The 22,227-nt window shown below is 44.0% G+C and overlaps 1 protein-coding gene across 7 annotated transcripts in view; it reads right to left on the bottom strand.

Annotated features, from left to right (window-relative positions):
- The window catches only part of KLHL32 (kelch like family member 32), a 299,877-nt gene that overhangs the window by 16,296 nt on the left and 261,354 nt on the right, over positions 1–22,227 (bottom strand). For 4 of the 7 annotated variants that reach the window (XM_090037127.1, XM_090037128.1, XM_090037125.1 and 1 more), the window contains 2 exons: positions 19,313–20,039; positions 1,630–1,688 (listed from right to left, as the gene is read on the bottom strand). The exons of 1 other annotated variant lie outside the window; for it this stretch is intronic. In XM_090037127.1, the coding sequence (XP_089893253.1) occupies positions 1,630–1,688; positions 19,313–20,039 (786 nt within the window). Of the gene's footprint in view, positions 1–1,629; positions 1,689–19,286; positions 20,040–22,227 lie in introns of those variants that run through there. 2 more of the 7 variants (XM_090037130.1, XM_090037131.1) reach the window with 2 other exon arrangements.

The raw sequence follows: 22,227 nt of genomic DNA, 5'->3' as shown, positions 1-22,227 counted from the left end.
ATTACTGTGCTCCAGCAGACTCCAGCATCACATGTATCAACATTTTCATGCTGAAAAATGGCAGCAGGGGCACTTTAACTAAAACTCAGTTGATGAGCTTTAGTTAAAGCACTCCTGCTGCCATTTTTCAGTGCTCTTGCTGCCATTTTTGCAGCTCTCAGAGACACTCTAATCAAAGCAGCCCCCCCCACTCCCAGAGAACATGTATAAATGCCCTATATGTCTAACCAATAAATACCACGTTCTATCCCTCAAACTGTATAATTAAAAAAACAAAAAAAATCACTTGTTACTTGTGATTGCTGGACCTCATATTCTGCTCTTGGATGCAGGCACAGTAGGTGAAGTCAATGGGAGTCATGTGTAAATACCTGCTGTCAAAATCTGGTTTTAAATATAAAACGCAAGGCACATCTCCTGCAGTTGAAGGTCAAGAATCTTACACTTGACTGTGAAGTGAAGCAGGATTGGGACTTCTGGCTGCCTATACATGTGCTTGTTGGTGTTCTAATTCGAACATGTCGGAGCAGACTCAGTTAACCAAGTCTGCTCCACATTCTAACTAGAATGCCCCAGTGTCGCTGCGGTGTCATGTGTATTAAGCCCCCACGTTTCAAAATGGCCACAGGGCATTTTTGAAACCTCATTAAATGAGGTTTAGCTAGTATCCTGTGGCCATTTTTAAATGTGCAGGGGCTTAATACACATGATGGTGACATGTTTTAATTAGAGTGGCTGTCCGGGAACCACTCTAATCAACTCCCCCCCCACCTCCAAGCATGTGTATAGGCAGCCTTTGTTTTCTAATACAAGCAAAAAAGAGCATGTAACTGCCATAAGCCTCTGAAACTGCTGCTAAAGAACTCTAACCTAATCAAACCCACATACATAATGCCTGAAATAATTCCTATAAGACATTTTAGGGCCTTGGATTAATAAAGTGATGCACATAATACCAATACCTACAAGGGTGTGACTTCTTTTTTCTTTTTCTTTAAATAACTTAATCCGAGTAATGGATTGCTTTTCAACAAATCAATTTCAAAGGCCATTTTAAACTGTGGGTCCAACATTATGTTTTTTTCAGGAACAAAAATTGTTGCCAAACTGGAATTAATTAATTATTTTAATTTAAAAAATTTAATTATCATGGAATTAAAAAAAAGTAAGAATGTCAATGAAAAGATGCCAGAGTGTCAGCACTCTCTTGCATTATGTGCTGCACAAATCCTGCTACCTCAGTGCTAACATTCCAGGACCCAGTGACACCAACAAGAAGTTTGTTTGCATTGCCTGCGGCTAATCAGTTGCAAAAAGTGAACAAGCAGAAGAAATGGTGATAAGTACATCAGTCATAAGTGATGTCTGACACGTTTGCAGTTTTATTAACCTCATTTGTTCCTAGTAATACAGTTAAGGCCTTTTTTTGTAAGACAGTGAGCCCAATTCCCTCTTTCACTTCTCTAGATCTCATTTGTTGCAGTAGGACATAGGGGGAGAACCATACCAATTTGAACTATAGCTGTATTTTTGTTTTGTTTTTTCCCTGCTGGAATCCTTTAATACAAATTTGTATTAAATGTTCATGTAAAATACATATACACAAACACCTACAACACAAAAACCCACCTGCATCGGATCATAGACCATTAGCCTGCTTTGGTATTGCGCAGTGTTTGTTACTCCTCCTACAAGAGATTTGACATGGGTTAAATATTTTCATCTGTACAAGAACAGGACCAAGATGTTATAAGGACATATAAGGCCACTCTCAGGAATCAGTTTGCATCTCATACTAGCAAAATTATAGAACTTGCTACTCAGTTGCAATTTTCACTCAGTTGCAATTTTTAATCTAGTCAAGAATTAAATAACTAGGTGTTAATACATGCGCTCCAGGAATGCGGGGAAGGGGAGAGCTTTAAGTAGAGTGGCTCTGAAAGCTGCTCTAATTAAAGGTCCTGGAGCATCTTATATATCAGCATCCTCATGCTGAAAAATGGTGGCAGGGGCACTTCAACTAAAGCTTGTTTGACAAGCTTTGGTTAAAGCACCCTTTCCATCAGTTTTCAGTGTGGGGATGCTGATGCATGTGACACTGGAGTCTGCTGGAGCACAGTAATTACCACACCCCATCAGACTCAATTAACTGGGTTTGCTCCAATGCACTGTAATTACAGCATGTTGGAACAGCCTCACTGCATGTGTATAGACACTCTATAACAGGGGTGGCCAAAATACAGCCTGTGGACCGCAACTGGCCTACAAGGCTATTCTATCCAGCCCACAGGACTCCTACAAAAATTAGAAAATATTTATCTGTTCCTAGCTGAATGTCTGTGCTGAAAGGAGCCAGAGGCACTAGGACCCAGGGGAAGCTGCCAGCAGGAGGCAGCAGCCCAGCCATGCCCCATCCCCACCCCAGCCATTTCCCTGACTTCCTGGCCCCACACCCCACACTGCTCAAGCACCATGTGGCTCCTGGCTGCATTGCGAGACTGGGGATCATAGACCCGTGCCAGGACCCATCTGTGTGTGTGTGTGTCTGTTCATAGGGTTAGTCCCACACCCCCCCACCATACACATTCACCCCCCCATACATGCAGACCCCCAAACTCCCTCACACACCCCAGCCACCCTCCCCCACACACAGTCCCCACATACCCCATACCCACCCATGCCCCACATATCCACACACACATGCTCCCTCACCCCACACACCTATCCACCCCCGAACACACATACACACCCTCCCCCACACCCAAAAGACCCACACTCTGCCACAAACCTATATCCCCCCAACAATACACAAGAGTAAGTCTTCACTTTAAGCTATTATATACAATCACCTCTATGTACACTACACAAACACATGTAAACCAGGACAAAAATATTTTTTGAAATTAAATTAATGAATGTTTTAGATGTTCACTTTTTAGAATATAATTTGGTATTTTCCTAGTTCCGAGATGGCAAAACCCCTTGCTGAAAGGAGTACTTCTGGGGACAAGGGGAGGGACTTCTGGTGGTAAAAGTCAGAGGTTAAAGGGCAGGATTTCTAGTCAGAAGATGGCAACCAGGGGCAGGTCACCTGTCAAGGAGTGAGGCTAACCATGTGGCCCTTGCCAGCTTGCCAAAACTCAGTAAGTGGCCCTCCACCCAAAATAATTGTCCACCCCTGCCCTATAACATTTGTTCCAGGCTATCACAGTCAGAATAAGACAGAAGGGCAGCAAACAAAGCTTTTTACATTGTTTTAGCCCACTGAAGTAGCTCTGTTTGCTGTCCTTCTGTCTTATTCTGACTGTGATAGCCCCACCCCTTGACAGGTAACCTGCCCCTTACTCATCTAAACATGTGCTCAGCATCTAAACATGTGCTCAATCCAGTTCAAACAGAATCTACTCCAAGACGCATGCAATCCAGGGACACAGCACATTTACTACATACTTAAAGTACAACAGACATATGGCCCCGGTAAATCATTTTAACTACACATGACTATGTTACTACATGGAGCATGCTGTGTGCCCAATTTAATTCTCAGGGTAGCCACTTGCCCAGTACAAACCAACTACCCACTATCTAATGGCTAGGTGCCAATACCCACCTCAAGGAGGCAGCCAGATGATTTCATGGGCAGATCATGGCTAGCTGCTATTTTCGAGGGTTTATCATGGCCAGGACTCCCCCCTACCCCAACTTCTGATTGGCTATGAGGCCCTAGTGGCCCTGCCCCTCACTGATTGGTGGAGAGGGCTGTCTATCATGTGACCCCACCCCTTGCTGCTGATTGGAGAGGGGCAGGGTGACCCAACAGGCAGCCCCCTCAGACAACCAGCGGCAAAGGACAGCTATTTTGCTTGCTTACCTTCATGAAGGCAGCCTGCCTTCACCTTCCCCAGGACAGCTGCACAGCTGGAAGGACTGCTGGCTTCCACTGGGGAGCCAGCATTTTATTTTTAGTAAGGATTCTCCCCCCTCCCAAATTTCATGGAGATCACCCAATTTAATGATTTCTGCAAAATCCGCACAATCACGATTGGGGTAGGTCCCTAACTATAAGAATCTCTATTGTGGACAGCCAGCTTAGGACAACTGGCTGTGTGTCTACTCCTTATTATGCAATGAAACTTAGAGCAGTGGCTCTCAACAAGGTGATGGGGTGCCCTGAGGTGCCTCAAGACCCTTCCAGGGATGCTGCAACACAGGTAACAGCACAGCCAGAGTGAAATGCCTGACATGTCTCCTGCGGAGGCAAATCAGGAAGCAGCTGAGTCTGGAGCCCATGCTCTTCCTGAAGCCCTTCTTTGGCCCACCCGTTACATTTATCTTAGAAACAGAGCCATACTGGACAGGTGGGACTGTCCTGCACCTCTCTCTTTCCAGAAGGAGTAGGCAGGATCAGATCAGGAAGGGCAGTGACAAGATTACACATTCCAGCCACACTCCAACCCACCTTGGAGGACCTAGGCTAGGCTGCAACAGCTCTTTACACTGCTCAGACAGAAACCAGGCTCGGTTGCTGCAGCCACGTGCATTACCTAGCTGGAGGAGATGGATATGGGGACAACCAAAGCAGGTTAGGCACTTTTTTTTCCCCAGCCCCACCTCCTAGGGGCATACAGGAGTTTATCCAGAGTTCAAAACTCATCAGTTATGCATCTGCTCCTGCCTGCTTTAGATTTATCAGAAAACCCTAATATAGGCAGGAGCATGTGGCAGCACCCTAATTAAGGAGCACTGCGGTAAGCAGAGATAGCAAGACAGTGGTTCTCAACCAAGGGAGCTGCCAAATTCCGAACCATTACAGAGGGTGTCCTGACTGAAAGACAGAAAACCACTGATTTAGATTAACATAATATGGGTCCTCACCCAAAACAATGGTGAAAGAAAACAGGGATCACAAGGAGGAAACCATGATGCAGGAGAGAATGGTGGGTTTTGGAAGGGGCAGGAGGTTGACATGGAACTGAAGAAGAGTAAGACTAAGAAACACCACATGCTTTTTAAAGAAAAAAATAAAATGAGATTTTTATGCAGCAGGAGAATGTCCTGGCAAATGGAAGATTGTTTTGGGCCTATTGCCCTCTGCTTCCACAACTACCAGTGTTATCCAGCTGGTAGCAAATGCAGATGAGTGCATCCTGTCTGGCTGTTTAGCCATTAGTAATATTTACAAACTAAGATAAAAGGCAGCTTAGAAATGCTGCTGGTAGCTTCTGGGCCCAAAGAGATGCTAAAAATGATCTATCTAGCTCAATTTAGCACAAGACCACCTTGTCTTGTGTTGGTTTTGAAGGTTTATTTTCATATTCCAAGTTGTATAATTCAGCTCTTCCACTCATTTCAACTGAAAGTACTTAGACACCTCATCAGTTACGTAGGCATGTGCTTTTCCATTCACTTCAATGGGGAATGATAACATTAACCTGTATTAAGGTTAACCTATCAGAAATCTACTTCCTCCCATACTTAAGGCAAACACAGCTTAACTGAACATCTGACCTGAGCAGACATGTATAGGCATAAAGTTCTTCCTCCTCTTCCTAGTGGTTAAAGCACTCTTCCCAGACTCACTGGCTGTGTCTACATATTCCTTAATGCACCATAATTACAGCGCATTAAGTTAGTACCTGGAAAAATAGACACCATAATCAGCGCTACTGCACATTAGCACAGATGAGAACTCTTTGTGAGCTGCTTAATGCACATTGGACTGAAACTACTGCAAATTAGTGCATTAGCATGGTTTTTGCCAGCCGCACTAATGCACAGTAGAATTAGTCCAATGCACGTTAAATGCCTTGTGTAGACACACCCAGTCTAAACTATCCCAACAACACGTCATAATCCCCAGACTATGGTGTGGACATGGTTTGACAGCACCTTCTACTCCCCTTACATTGAATCTAGTCTGCTGGGAAACCAAGAGAAAAAGAAAACAAGCAAGAAGAAGCCTAATTCTGTAGCCCAGGGAAGATGACCCTGTCCTAGAAAAGAGGAAATTGTATTCTGGCACCTGAACCTGTTTATACATTTTACACAATGATTCTTTGATACCAAGTGCATTGTGTACACTGCTGTGAAGCTGGAGTCACATCACTAAGTAACGCACTATTCTGGATTCCATTTTAGTAAAAAAAGGCAATATCTGTCCCAATGGATTTAAATCTGCATAACTGGGAGGGGACTCTGGTCTGCCATTCACAGGGTACTCTGAAAAGAAACAGATCACTAATCATAAGTGCACTCACTCTGCCTTTTTATTTAACTAGGTGCCACAGAAGTGTGATTTCAGGAAAGATTTCATAGTGAAGAGAGAGGATCCACGTAGTCAACCAAAGACTGTGGCGCTGGTGCCATTAGGAAGGCTTTGGCTTCCATGACCACAGCCCACTCTTTGCTGAGAAAGGCAGTGAGCTCCTGGGAAGAGATGGCCTCCACCTCTCTCCCCTGGGGAGGACGCTCTTCTCAGCCAGACTGGCTTTAAACTAAGCCCGTTGGGGGACGGGGGGACTACCACCACTGCTGACCCGCTGAGCAACCCTTGCAAAGCCAGCAGGCTAAGGCACTTAAGGGAGCCCATCCTTGCCCCAGCCCTGGTACAATCTGTGGGCAAAGCAAGAGACCCCAAGGGGACACTTGCCTGCCTGTACACAAATGCCAGGAGCTTGGGGAATAAGCAGGAGGAGCTCATCCTCCTGCTCAATGCAAATAATTATGATGTCATAGGGATAACGGAGACCTGGCGGGACTCCACCCATGACTGGACCACGGATATAGAGGGCTATACCCTGTACAGGAGGGATTATGTAGCTAAAAGGGGCGGGGCTGTAGCTCTCTATGTTAAGGAAAGCTACATGTCCCTGCAAGCTGATATTGGTGACCAGGGTGGACAACTGGAGACCCTCTGGGTTAAAATCCATGGTGAACATGGCACAGGGGATGCAACGGTGGGAGTCTACTACAGACCTCCCACCCAAAGTCCTGAGCTTGACCAGGAATTCGCCCAGGAACTGGCTGAGGCCGCTTGCTCCGGGACCATGGTTGTCACGGGTGACTTCAATTACCTGGACATCTCGTGGGAGGATCACTCAGCAAAATCTGAGTGGTCTCAAAGCTTCCTCTCATGCATGGATGACCTCTACCTGACTCAAGAAGTCTATGGGCCAACGAGAGGCAAAGCGCTGCTCAACCTGGTACTGGCTACTGGGGATGACCTAATTAGTGACCTAGTGATCGATGGAAGCTGGGACCACAAGCTGATCACCTTCACTATCCACCGTAAAGCTGGCAAGTCAGTCAGCAACACAGAAGTCGTTGACTTCAGGAAAGCAGACTTTGACAAGCTCAGGAGGATTATCAGTGAGGCCCTAACTGACCATGACATCAGGGAGAGGGGAGTTCAAGAAGAGTGGTTGCTCCTCAAGGGAGCGATCCTCAATGCACAGCCTAAGTCTATTCCATCTCGGAGGAAAGGCAGCAAGAGGGCACAGCAGCCTCCTTGGCTCTCCAGGGACCTAGCAGACCTCCTGAGGCTAAAAAGAAAGGCCTACAAAGGATGGAGGATGGGGTTAACCTCCAAGGAGGATTATTCTGCACTAGTCTGGTCCTGCAGGGAGCAAACCAGGAAAGCCAAGGCTGGAACTGAACTCCAACTAGCTTCGAGCATTAAGGACAATAAAAAGTCCTTTTTCAGGTATGTGGGGAGCCAGAGGAAAAGCAAGGGCAACATTGGACCCCCTGCTGAACCAGATAGGGCAACTGACAACTGACGCTCTGGAAAAAGCCCATCTATTACATGGGTACTTTGCGTTGGTCTTTCATCAGTCCCATGGGACACCCATGACTGATAAGGGACAAGGCGGTCCGGGTGAGGGAGATCCCCTGCCCTCCATTAATGCTGACCTTGTGAAAGAACACCTTGACAAGCTGGATACCTTCAAGTCAGCCGGCCCTGACAATCTGCACCCCAGGGTACTCAAGGAGCTGGTGAGCATCACAGCCCAGCCCCTGGCAGAGATCTTTGAAGACTCCTGGTGCTCTGGTATAGTGCCCAAAGACTGAAAGAAGGCCACTGTGGTGCCTACCTTCAAGAAAGGGAGGAAAGTGATCCGGCTAACTATAGGCCCATTAGCCTGACTTCTATCCTGGGGGAGATCTTAGAAAAGTTTATTAAAGAAGCCATCCTTAATGGACTGGCCTATGCCAACATCCTGAGGGATAGCCAGCATGGGTTTGTTGTGGGTAGGTCTTGCTCAACCAATGTCATTACCTTCTACGACCTGGTGACCTATCACCTGGACAAGGGAGAAGATATTGATGTCATATATCTTAACTTCAAAAAAGCCTTTGATCTGGTATCCCATGATCACCTCTTGGCAAAACTGGCTAATTGTGGCCTTGGGTCCACCATGATCCACTGGCTGGAAAATTGGCTCCATGGTCAGACCCAGAGGGTAGTAATTGATGGAAGTCACTCATCATGGTGTCCTGTGACCAGTGGGGTCCCCCAAGGCTCTGTCCTTGGACTCATATTGTTCAACATCTTCATTAATGATGTGGACATTGGAGTCAGGAGCAGACTGGCCGAGTTCGCCGATGACAACAAACTCTGGGGCAAAGGATCCACACCAGAAGACAGGTGGGTGATCCAGGCTGACCTGGACAGGCTCAGCAAATGGACAGATGAGAACCTGATGGTGTTTAACACCGAAAAATGCAAGGTTCTCCACCTTGCATCCTTATAGGCTTGGCAGTGCTACGCTGGCTAGCACTATGGAAGAAAGAGACTTGGGGGTCATCACTGACCACAAGATGAACATGAGCCTGCAATGTGATGCTGCAGCTAGTAAAGTGACCAAAACGCTGGCTTGCATCCATAGATGCTTCTCAAGCAAATCCCAGGACATCATTCTGACCTTGTACTCAGCCTTAGTGAGGCCACAGCTGGAGTACTGCGTCCAGTTTTGGGCCCCACAATTCAGAAAGGATGTGGAGAAGCTTGAGAGTCCAGAGAAGAGCCACGCACATGATCAGAGGTCTGGAAAGCTTACCTCATGATGACAGGCTGAGAGCCACAGGGCTCTTTAGCCTGGAAAAGTGCAGGCTCAGGGGTGATCTGATGGCCACCAGAAGTTTATCAGGGGTGACCACCACTATCTGGGGGAACGATTGTTCACCAGAGTGCCCCAAGGGATGACAAGATCAAATGGTCATAAACTACTACAAGGCTGTTTCAGGCTGGACATAAGGAAGAAGTGCTTTACTGTCTGAGCCCCCAAGGTCTGGAACAGCCTGCCATCGGCGGTGGTTCAAGCATCTACATGGAACACCTTCAAGAGTAAATTGGATGCTTATTTTGCTGGGATCCTATGACCCCAGCTGACTTCCTGCCCTTTGGGCAGGGGGCTGGACTCGCTGCTCTTCCGAGGTCCCTTCCAGCCCAAATGTCTATGAAATCTATGAACCAGTGTCCAACTAGGCAGTGAGAGCTAGTGACAAGGCTGGAGAAGGCTGAATATCATACACCTGCTGACTTTTCAGGACAATCATAAAATCATAGAAAATTAGGGTTGGAAGGGACCTCAGGAGGTCATCTAGTCCACACCCCTGCTCAGAGACGTTAAAGGTCACTACTACCAATCCACCAAGCTTTCTCTTTCTCCAAACACAAGCACGCAGGCCTTCCTTTTAGGGATGCTGGATCACATCTTCCAAGAGGCCTTTCTTGCATAAAGCAGTACTGTAATGAAAACTGCCAGTCACGTGCTTTCCAAAGAGTGCAATCTGGGCATCTACTCCAGCCCCTAAGGAAGGAAATTTCATATGGTGCCCACCTGCTTGAAGAAACCTGCTCTGTTTAGTGCTTTACTGTGCTGTTTTTCCAGTTTTCACACACACACTACAAGACCTCACTCACCTCCTGCAAGGGCAGTGTTCACCTCCCTGTGACACACAGCCAGGACCCCTCTTTCTTGTTTGCCATCCTTCTCCATGACACTTTTCCATTTGCAGCCCACCTTCAGCAGAAAGGTGTCCCAGTCCTGCCTGACCTTTGACTTCATAAGCAGGACACTGGGATGTAATGTGGGAAGTTCAAACCACCTCTGAGAGAGGAAAGCCTGCAACCTAGATCTCCCATGTCCTGTACCCAGGCCTTAAGTTAAAGGCTAACAGACAAAGGTAGACACTTCCTCCACCACACTGCTTCTAGTCACTGGCCATAGTTATTGGCCAACTACCATTTTGAGATATTTGCACAGCATTTCTGTGTTCCCAAAGACGACTCACAGCACAGTGTAAATGGAGTTAAGTTGGGGGCATGTTTATACAAGATATTTACTGCACAGTAGACTAATTAGCTGCACAGTAAACATCTTGGTGTCTACACATGCACTCCTATTAGGCTGGAGTAAACTAGTTAACTCCAGAGAAGGATAGTACTCATAAATATTTACAAGTAGTATCAGACTTAGCTGATTTGGGTCAAACTGGTTTATGAAACTTCTGTCCCAGACCCCTTCCTGGTTCAAGTTAAATCAGAGTTCCTCGGCATCCCAGCATGCTTTCCAGCCCTAAGCTAGGCTGTGCTGTCTGCTCCAGAGAGAGCAGGGCTGGCCCTGCCCCTCTGCTCCCTAGCCAGAGCAGTGAGGTCTGGCTGACGAGGGGTGGGGAGGGGCAGGCCCAGCTGGAGATGCAGCCCAGGCTACAGGGGGAGAACTAACCCCCCACCTACCCGGCAAACCCCAGCTGGGGACTGGGACCTGGGAGGAAGGATAAACATCCCTTTCCCTGCTCAAACCTACTGCTGGCTGCAAGTGTGGACTATAATTCTCAGAGTAACCTGGAAGCAGGAAGAGGAAGTGATGAGCAGCCCTGCATAGTCCTGCTGCTGTAATTCTGGACTACAAATCCCAGATACCCTGGAGGCAGCAGGAAGATGAAGTGAACACACAGCCAGAGAGCCATGCTCTAGTGCTCCCCAGCTTCTGGCCTGAGCCACTGCAGGCTTGTGGCTGCATTTCCTGAATCAAAGGTAAATGTCTGTTCACTTCTGTTTCATAGTTTCATAGTAGGGTCAGAAGGGACCTGACCAGATCATCAAGTCCGACCGCCTGCCATGGCAGGAAAGAGTACTGGGGTCAAACCACCCCGGCAAGGTGATTATCAAGCCTTGTCTTAAAGAACCCCAAGGTAGGAGCCAGCACCACTTCTCTTGGAAGTTGGTTCCAGATCCTAGCCGCCCTGACAGTGAAGTAGCGTCTCCTGATATCTAGCCGAAACCTACCCTCTGTCAGCTTGTGACCGTTATTCCTGGTCACTCCTGTTAGTGCACAGGGAAATAGGGACTCCCCAATGCCTGCTGGTCCCCTCTGACTAGTTTGTAACAGGCCACTAGATCCCCCCTCAGCCTTCTCTTGTGGAGGCTGAACAGATTCAGGTCCCGTAGTCTCTCCTCGTAGGGCCTGCCCTGCTGCCCCCTGATCATGCTAGTGGCCCTCCTCTGGACCCTCTCCATGTTGTCCACATCCCTCCTGAAGTGTGGTGCCCAGAACTGGATGCAGTACTCCAGCTGTGGCCTGACCAATGCCACATAGAGGGGGAGGATAACCTCCCTGGACCTGCTTGAGATGCATGTGTGGATGCACGACAAGGTGTGGTTGGCCTTTCTGACTGCGTCCCCACACTGCTGGCCCATGTTCATCTTGGCATCCATGATAACTCCAAGATCCTTTTCTGCCTCTGCACTGAGGTTTCAATGTAATCTGTGCATTTTAGACTAAACTGCAAAGACTGAACTGATTCAGCCTCAGGCTTTTTGACCATCTGTACTTAGCCATATTGATCAGGGTTTGGCAAATATCAAGATCTGATTACAACATTACTAGTTTTTAAACTTTCAAATTAATTCATCCTGCTGTTCACATGTGCAAAAATCAATACTTATTATACCATGTGCTACAATATGACGAACAGGCAGCAACAATAATGAGTGCAGAAAAAGCAAAGTCAAGAGTCCACCCAATTAAAAGGAAGAGCTTTTGATTCAAGGTTTTGCTGTCTGAGACATTTACACATGCAGTGGAAACTAAAGACAAATCTAATCAAGCATAGTGCCTTTGACTGGCTAGAGTTAATTCTGATTATTTATATTCCTGTGATGTCTACAGCTCCCACCCATGATTGGAGCCCCACTGTCTGAATCATTCTCCATGCACATGGTAAGAGACCGTCTGAGCCCTGAAGAACACACACTTTAAACAAACAAGACAGACAAAGGCTGCCTTTTTCAAATGTTTCTGCCACAAAACAACGTTGTCACAATGCCTGTAAATTACATATACTCCTATCTACATTTGAAAGGTGTGATTCTTTCCATTTGTAGCCTTAAAATATATTATTCATCTCTGTGCTGATGTGCACCTTGTAGCATGCACTGTCATCTGTATTCACATCAACAAAATGATCTTTTTCTAATCTTTGTTTTGTAATTTGATTTTTTACATACTTATTTTCACTCTGAGTAATACTTAAAGCACAACGTCAGATTACTGTTTTGAAAAATAAAAATCATAGTTATTTGGTTGATTGCCTCTAGCATGTTAAACTGCAAGAGACATATCAGAAACATGATGCTAGGTCTTTTATGAAGTCACTGTTAAGAAAGAAAAGCTGGAAACTTTTGTGTTGGAGGGGAGATTTGTTCTCTGCAAAATAATTAAAAAATAATGAAATAAAACCATTTTCCTCTCCCTATTCATATCAAGCACACAGCTTACTTTTTTTCCCTGCAATATTGCTCATCTGTGGTGTTTTATCATTACATTCCCTTCACATACCGCTCCTCACTTTTAGATTAATCTGCCAAAATGAGATGCTAAGGATTTGCATACAGATTTGACTACACAAAAATAGATATGGAATTAATAACAGTCTCTATATGTTTTAATTTCTTCTAGACTGGAGTACCCTTGCCTCCAGCAGTATTCCTGGCTTTGAAAGTCATCAAGCTGATTTGTCTGCTCTTAGGTTATGATGCCACATGCTGCTACACTGTCCCCTGCAATCAAAGTGCTTGCATAGATAGATTCCATGCCTTCCCCTAACAAGTATATTTTATAGATTGGCAGTTTTGATCTCCCTACCCCAGGGGAATAATCTGCATCTTAACAGCTTTCTATAGATACATCTGTCATTAAATATGCCATCTTATATCAGCATCAATTTTCAAAACCAAGTTTCCTCTAACTTTGAAGTGCCATAGAAAAAGTTTAAAAATGTCTGCCAAAATTCAAATTTAAAAAGCCTGTAATATCCCCTTGAACTGCTGCTAGGAAAATACTCCAGTAGGAAAAAGGAGGGAAGAGAGTAAAATATCTCTTTAAAAATATGAGAGAGAAAAATAAAAGTTTAAATGGTGCCAGAAAGAAGAGACACTTTCTATCATAAAACTAGGACAATCAAGAGGCAATTTCTTATACTTCCCTGCAGTACTCTCCAGGAGATAGAGGAACGAGCAAATGATAATATCACAGCAAAGGTGCTTTAAAAATAAAATCCATAATATTACATTCAGACATCAGGCTATAACAACTGTGCTGTGATGGCTGGTCTGCGTGAGGAGAAAGACTTAGAAAATGCACACAAAATTTACACTTTGGTCAATGCTGCCTGGATTTCACAAACAGAGCAACAATTCATGTGTGCTTTGACCAATTTGAGGATCCAAACACTGCATGAGGTGAGAGCAATGATCTTTCCCCATGACAGCTCAGAGTGCCAGCCACCCTTTAAGTAATACAAGATGGAAAGGGCAGGCCAGGCAGCAGTGACTCTACACACTCTTCAAATTTTTATGCTGAGCCAATCAATATAACTTAATTCCTGGGCACTTTTCTTTGTGAAAATCCAAGCCCCACAGGGGGATGGATGCCATTTATATCATCTGCTTCCCAGTCAACCCCTCCCTAAACATGCAGTTCAGTTTTCTGATGTCCAACTACAGAGACAGTGCCATACCAAAGGGGGGTGGAGGGGGAGAGGGGTGGCGGAGAGTGGGATGACTATTCCAGGTGTTGGAGCAAAGGGGTGCCAAGAGATGTTGCGCAGCTGGGGCGGGGTGCGGGATGGCGCTGTGAGCGGCTCATTTGCACAGGCATGGAGATGGGGAAAGGGCAGCTTCCACCGCTGCATGCACTTCTGTGTAAGCGTGGGGGGGCTGCCCCCCGGATCTGTGCTCAGGGCAAGCGTGGGCTGCCGCTGCAGGCTTTGCCCTGGGTGCCCGATGTCCTTGCCACAGCACTGTACAGAGATGCTTTCTGGAGAAGAGGGAGCATGTCACAGACCCTCCGTTCCCTGACTCTGCCTGTAAGGGGAAGATGTTTTGGGCCCCTACACAGCAAGAAACAACCTTGAAAGGATTTGAACTGAAAAATTTACCACTCCATCCTTATTCAAGCAAACCCAAAACAGGGTTTTCACATATCACCTTCTGTCCTTGAAACATGACTGAGGCTATTAAGTGCAAAACACCTACAAATCTGTGAAAATGCATTGCGATCTAATTAAGTTCCCAAAAAAATTATCATAAACGCACATGAAATCCCTGAGCACTGGACTTAACATTTATGTCAGAGTTAGCTGGGAGATATGTATAGCAACATGTTAACAAAGAGCTCCCATATGTATTTTTTCAGAAAATACATGTAAGTATATGGTGCTCATTAAATCTGCGCCAAGTTAACTCCATCCACATCTCTCATTTCTCTGTTCTGGGCTTTTGACAATAAAGTAATCCTTCCTGAACAGGTATCTCCTACATTTTATCCATCTGTGTCTCATTCAGGACATTCAGGATGGGTGAACTAAACATTTCACATTTATTTTGATGAACTTTTGGCAGTAGAGCACTGTCATCTCCAATTCTGAAGCTGCTGCTGGCCCCTCTGGCACATGTCACACCATTTTATGATGCAATCCAACTGCAAACCAAACATTGAGAAGTCCCAGACTTTAAAATAGTGAAGAGCTGACCTTTACACCCAACCTACAGAAATGAACACTAACTCGGGTCCGTAAATGCCATAATTGTAATGGAGATAAAGGGAGAGAAGGTATCATTAACTTTGGTCAAAAATGATAATTGGAAGGGGAAATCCTGGTAAAAAATGAATTAATTGAAAGTGGGCCCAAAAGGGCTGTTTTCTTATTTTTATAAAGATAGGTAAGTTCCATGGAGCTTAATTTGTACAGGTATGGTAGATTCCCATAGAGCAGTTTTATAGCATATTACTAGGGGGAAAAAGCCTCCATCTCAATTTAACATTAACAGACAAAACTTTTAATTTCAAAACATATTATAACATCACAAGAATTTCGTGAAGTAGGTGACCACTAACATCACCTGTAAAAAAGCAAAAGCTGGGCCAGAAAAAAGGGAGGAACAAGGAGCAAAAGCAGAAACCTAAGATCTTTTTAAAATTGAGTTTTCTTTTTAACTGACATGGACTCATAGTCACAGGATTCAAATCCTCTAAAATAATAGGATAATACTGTTTCACTTTTATACAATTTCTTCATTTCAAGTAGGTAGTATCATACCTATTTGCAGGCGGAGAAATAAAGGTACTGCCTCAAGGACAGTGGCAGATCGAAGAATATGAACCAAGTACCCTGAATCCCAGCCCTTTTCTTGGGTCGACAGAGGGACTGCGTCCACACGTGGTGTGGATGTTTGGTTCCCCTAGACAGTTGCTAGTTGTCTCTGGGGACTGCCTGTGCCACGTGCCCTCTGCTGCGCAGCAAGTTACCCTGGGGATGGTAGGGGAGGCTGGGGCCAGCACTGTGCCGGCTCAAGCAGCCTTGCCCAGGGACCTGGGGGCCTCCCGGGGCTGCAGCAGCAGTGATTCTGCTGCGTGGAGCCTTGCTGGCAGCCGCAGGGCAGCTCCGGGTGGCCCGGTTCTGCTTTTGAGTGGCATGCGCTGCCCATGCATGCTTTGCTTTTTTCTCCACAGGTTTTTGTGACCCCTGGATATCCAGGGGTCAAAAAAACACTCCATGCTGCTTCCTTCCGGTGCAGAAAACAATGAACATGTGTATGTGGCACCACAGACTTGTCTGCAAGGCCACGTACTGCACAGCCATGCTTGTCTGGATGCGGCCAAGGAGGCTAATCCCTAAGGAAAAGTAAAGAGGTTCTTCTTGGTTTGTTTTCTGTACTTGGGGGCTGGGAGTGGGGGGGGAGGAGGGTTGTTTGCTTGGTTTTTATTTTTTGTTTTGTTTTTCTTTTTGAAAAGGATACTTCAAGTAGTGGCTATGATGGAAAATATCCCACTTTCTCATAAAGGAGGTGATCATTAAACATGTTGAATTAGCTTGGTTTTGGAGTATTTTATGCCTATTTTACGTGACTACTTCACAAGCATGAATGGTGTGCCATTCATTTGTGATCCAGGTCACAGTGTCAAACATTAACTTGGCCCTGGAAAATCCAACAGTCTATAAAATCTCAAATCATCTGCCCAGAGCTGTGCTGCCCATCCAGAGAATGTATTTTAATGAATTCTCACTCACCTTTCCCACTTTGCAAAAATAAAAAATAGGGGACTTGGAACAAAAGACAAGGAAGCAAAGTGGACTGCACTTTTACAAGAGGATTCCAAAATATTCAGTGCCAAGAGAACACGGGAAGTGTATTCACCATCTAGTAACCACTGTGTCTAGTTACTGTCCAAGGTGTGAAATAATGTGAAATGATCCTGCTGAAGAACCATGCCCACTGCAGTAAGAAAAAAGATGTCTGCCATTTCTTGTACACTCCAGTTAACTGGAACAGTGTCAACCAAATATTTAGTTAATACTTTTTGTGAAACCTGGAGCATTTAATTAATGAATGAAGTGTATCATTTCTCTGTTTACTAAACACAGCCTTTCTTCCCGAATTCACTCGCAGTGACACTATACTCCGCCTACTGTTGTTTCTGCTCAGATTTTTTCCCAAAGCAACAAGAAAAAAAAAACTGATAAAGATTCTGAATGTTTGCCATGGGGAAAAAAATGGAAACCAGAAGTCTCTGGTCAGATTTTAATCAGCTGCAGTTTGGAAAGACAATGAGCAGCAACAGAGACATCAAAGTCTATCAGTAGACTCAGAGAAAAGAACAACAATGGTTTAGCTCTGTTTGTGTTACGAAGATTTCCTTCACAATCACAGAGGCTACAAACTTGTATTTGAGTTTACTTGATTGTATTTATTTTTTAATGAAAATTGACTAATTTTTTTAACTTGATGCCTGAATGTAGGCATTATAGTTATACAGTTTTATAGTCATATAAATCTTTCAGGTTGGATTCTACCACACTGCGACGTAGCACCTAAGCCCATACTTTGATGCTTATAAAGAAGCAGCCTGATTTCTAGAGGTGTTACTGAGCTCCTATGAGATACATTGAAAAGAATAGATGTGACTAATTAGCATCAGTGATAAATCAGGACCACTATCTAACTTTAGGCACTGATATTTGCAGTGTCTGGATATTCTGCAGTAACTGACTCTGAGAGCTTGCTTTTGGTTGTGGGAGAGTAGATTTTCCAAACTGTGAGCACCAATATTTTGGAATAGCAAAATATGCTCTCTGCACAATTTCCTTGCTTACCCATTAGCACACACAGAGAGAGCTGATATCCATCCCTGAGCAATTAATTACTAATAGAAAACTGTCCATAGCTATTGCCAGATTACCTTTATTTTAAAATACTAGTATTTTCAATACACCTATCATCCTGCCAGTCCGTAATATGGATCAACACAATACTAAAATGCTCCTTAGTAGTTCATAATAAACTATAGTCTAGCAAATCAAAACTACAGAACAGTATCTCAGGAAGACAAAAAACAGACCAAGAAGCTCTATCTGGTTCTAGCGCCAACACCTTGCACCTTATTGCCACCATATCTTATATGACACCAACTGTACGTTCGAGGTTTAACAGACATATGTACTGACATAAAAGAAGTTGGATGGAGTTTTTGACACAGCTGGAAAATGCATGGTTGCTCACTGCGCTTCATGAGCTCTAACATGCCACAATGTCCCTATGTCCAAACGTGTCAAATATGATTTTAACATGCCTGTGTGTATGCAAGGATATAAGCATGTTAAAATCTGAGATAGAGCTATGTAGCAGATGTTATCTGCGTGCCACATTTCCCCACAAAGTCCAAAGTCCTCAATCTGCACTGTGATCCATGTGGGCAGTCTGCTGTTACAAAAAGGCCCTCTGATCTTACTTCTACCCCACCGTAGTCACATCTGAGGATAGAAGCATAACTCCATAACATTCTTATAGTCATATAATACTTTCTCTCTGGACAGATTCTGGAGCATTTTACAATACCTAAAGTACCTGTGAAAGGTAGTAAATTCTAGGGTAAGGAATGGCAATCAGAGCATGCCTTTCCTGAAGACTGGACCAACTTATTCTTGACTTCACTGATAATGTAGATGTGTTACAATTTTTCATCCTACATTCCTTAATAAAAGAAAATGTCTTTAAAAATACCCCGTGGACTACATTACCTTGGGAACTAATGCCAAGAAAATCAATAAGAAGGTTGATGATTCCCATCCTTGACTCACACCAGCGTGCACAGATAAAACAAAGTGCATTTGACTGAGTTATGAAGCATATCTTAGCTTTAAAACTGAAATCCCCTATTTTTCACAATTTCTGTAACAATATTAACGTTATGTTCAAATAGTTTTTTGCATTTGTTACTATATCTTAGCTGTGTATGATTCAAGCCAGTTCTTCCTAATCCAACCCCCTCAAAAATATGTGGGAGCAGTTAACACTTCTCCCTTCAAGCTACACATGCAAGCAAGCAGTTAACTTTCCATTCAATTTACAAGAATAAATGCACTGACACTTGATCACACCATGGAAACAGGTTTTCTTCTTCTTCTTTTTCATGTGAGCACACAGAATTCTTAATCTTAAATCTGTCAACAAACAGGTTATCATTTTGATTCACTGCAATTTATGAATGATGACTGGAGGTACCACATATGGTATACAGATTTGAAACAGAAGGATATATGTAGTAAGGAGAAAAGTGGTGAATTTGTGTTAGGCTGCTTCTCCCAATCTGACTTGATATTATGTACTTGTACATATATTTTGCAAAATATCAGTCCCCTAAAATAAAGATTCAGTCTGACCTTTCCTGACAAATTAAACTCGATTAATTCATTACAATATTTTGGTATTTTGTTTGTACCTCAAATTGTGTGAAACGTTTTCTACCTGATATCCATAGAAGACCATCCACCACACATCCTGCATGACATGAAAGGGATCGGTCAAAGGACTGTACAAAGGTCCACTTGTTCTTCTTGGGACAATATCGCTCGACCGTAGGCAAAACTTGGCGCAGTTCATTTCTGCCCCCTACTGCAAAAAGGTATTCATCCACAGCGCCCAGTACAAAATGTTCCCGGCAGTTCTTCATTGAAGCTATTTCAGCCCAAGAGTTACTACGGGGATCATAGCGACAGGCAGTCCTTACCGCACAAGTACGTCCTGTGGCATGCTCAACCTCTCCACCAGCTACAAATAGGAAGTCCCCCATGACAGCTACACAGTGGTGACTCCTCCCAACTGGCATGGGAGCCAGTTCACTCCAGTTTGCAATCCCTGCTATGTGAACATTCTCCTGATCGACTGGATTGAAGTACCGGAGTTCTTTTACTTTACAGATCTCACGTTTTTTGCCACCAATAATGTACAGGGTGTCTGACTGGAAGCGAGGTTTTGTCCTTCTAGTCTGCCAAACTGGCTGTGCATATATGCTCTGGTGGTATGCCAGAGCCTCATTAATAAGAGCTGTTGCAGTTTCACTAGCTTGCACATGTGGATGAGAAAGAGCGACAGCATGCAGTGTATCCACATCCATAAGGCCAAAGCGGATGTACTGGAGAAGTTCATCCATGTACTGATAGCGGCAATTGTGTTCCAACCACCTCACGGCTAGCTAGAAGGCAGGGGAAAACACAAACATAAAAAAGAATTAATTATCCATATTGACGTCACAACTGGGTCTTCCAACATTGTCTGCATTACAAAAAGAACCATATATTTGCATATAATAGACATGTAGATTGATATAAATGAAATTTATGAATACTTATAGATCAAATTTCATATGCTGCTTACATCAAGGCATTGTCTGTTTTCCTTAAAACTGATGATGACTATCTATAGTATTAATACCTGATCATCATAGTGCTGTGTCGAAATATTGCCTGTCCTTTTCTCTTCAGAACATCTGGGAGCCTGATACACAATATTAACAGAAACTGTCAACCACTAGCAATGCTGTTGGAGCCCATAATATCTAAGTAATTTGTATCAACACAGGACTCAAGCTACTGGACAACTATAATAACTACAGAGATCACTGAAGACCACAGGGTAAACTTAAGGGAAAATTGAATAACTCTCTTGTAGGGCTCTTATACCTATTTATAACAAAATACTGAAAGAATTAGAATAGGATAACAATTCCATGCATCAATTTTCTTTCTTCTTGAGTAACTTTAACCAAAAAGTTAACACATATATACACCCACACACAATGCAAAAAGGACAATATTCAGATTATTTGGGGTCCACAATAAGCATAGTAGTGCCTTTTACCCTGATGTATCATTATTCTTTACTTCTTAGATGAAATTGTCAACTCTCCTGAATCTCTTCCAAAAAAAAAAAGTTTTCTTGAAATCAAAGGTTGCCTTTGATAGCCTGGGATAAATAAATGCAAGAGAAAGTTTAAAAAATAAACAAAGGTAAAACACTAGAAACTCTTTCTTGTTCACACTAACATGACACACTTTAACCCTTTTGCTGCTTTATTCCTCTATCAACTGCTCCAAAGCTATCATAAAGCAGAGCAGCAGAAAGGAATGCTGTGTTTGAGTGATGGAAATGCTGTGTAGTTCCTGGGTGTAGATCCTGAAAATAAAGTGAGAAGACAGAATACCAAACACAGATGTAGTGGAGCATGCAGGACTGACACACTTAGGAACCACCATCAAGAAGAAAAGCTTGCAATGGATCAGCTATGTCAGGAGAATGGGAGAAGATCATATCCCCAAGAATGTTTGTAGAGCGAGATTCAAGATGGCTCTAGAAAGTGGGGCCACCCTCTATGGCAGTACTATAATATGTGCAAAAATGATATAAAGTTGTTCAATATTAACCTAGAAAGCTGGGAGGAGCATGCAGAATCTCGTCCGGTCTGGAGAGAACATTTGCTACCGGGCGCTGCTCAACATGAAGCAGCTTTGATCCAGAGGATGAAAGCAAAGTGAAAAATAAGAAATCAGCACACTGTAACTTTGGACACCAACTTAGACAACATATGGATCTGTGAAACTTGTAATAAGCTGTGTCACTCTCAAATTGAGCTTGTCAGCCACAAACGGATTCAGTAAGCATCGGACTAGACCACTTATGTGTACGCCATGATCCAGAGGATCAATGGTTGCCTGATAAACAGTTCCTGTGTACATCTAGCCAAGTATCACATTCGTTGCTAAAAAGTCAAGGAGCTACTTAAAATAAATTTAAAGCTGCTCACGATCTGCAATCACTAGCAGAGAACTATACAGCTATAAATATTAAGAAGTACATTCAAAGAATTACCTCATTTGGTTACCTGCCATGACTTGATTTTAATAGACGGGCAAGGCTCCTGCTTACAAGTGTTGCCAGCATTGGCCCCTAAAACAATATGAGATCTGCTCTGTCAGCTGTGCTTCAGGTCAAAATGCTAACACCAACTACAGAAAGAGGTGCATTTCTGAATGCTGACCTTAGTTGGGAAAATGCTTTTCACTTTACTCGTAAAAAGTATTTATTTGCAATTTTTAGCTCTAAATTCTGTTAATGATTTGGAACAGGGTTGTCCAATTTACAAGCCCGCAGAGGCCACATGCTCCAAGGGCCATACCCCCTGCAGGCCATTCCAGGTGAGCCATGGGCTACACACTGCACAGGCACTCTTCCCCACTGTTTTGCACACCCCCACTAGTGCATCATACAGGTGCAATCTGTGCCCTTCTCCCCACCCCATTGCAATGTGTAAATGTCCTCACTGAAATTGCTGCTGGAGCAATGGTGGAACAGTATTTGAGAGCCTAGAGGACACAATTTAACTT

This window comes from Crocodylus siamensis, chromosome 1, assembly GCF_052110815.1.
Source record: "Crocodylus siamensis isolate JL-2025a chromosome 1, ASM5211081v1, whole genome shotgun sequence".
Lineage (NCBI taxonomy): Eukaryota > Metazoa > Chordata > Crocodylia > Crocodylidae > Crocodylus > Crocodylus siamensis.
Note: the sequence above shows the minus strand (reverse complement) of the source record. Positions and strands in the feature narration are given on the sequence as shown.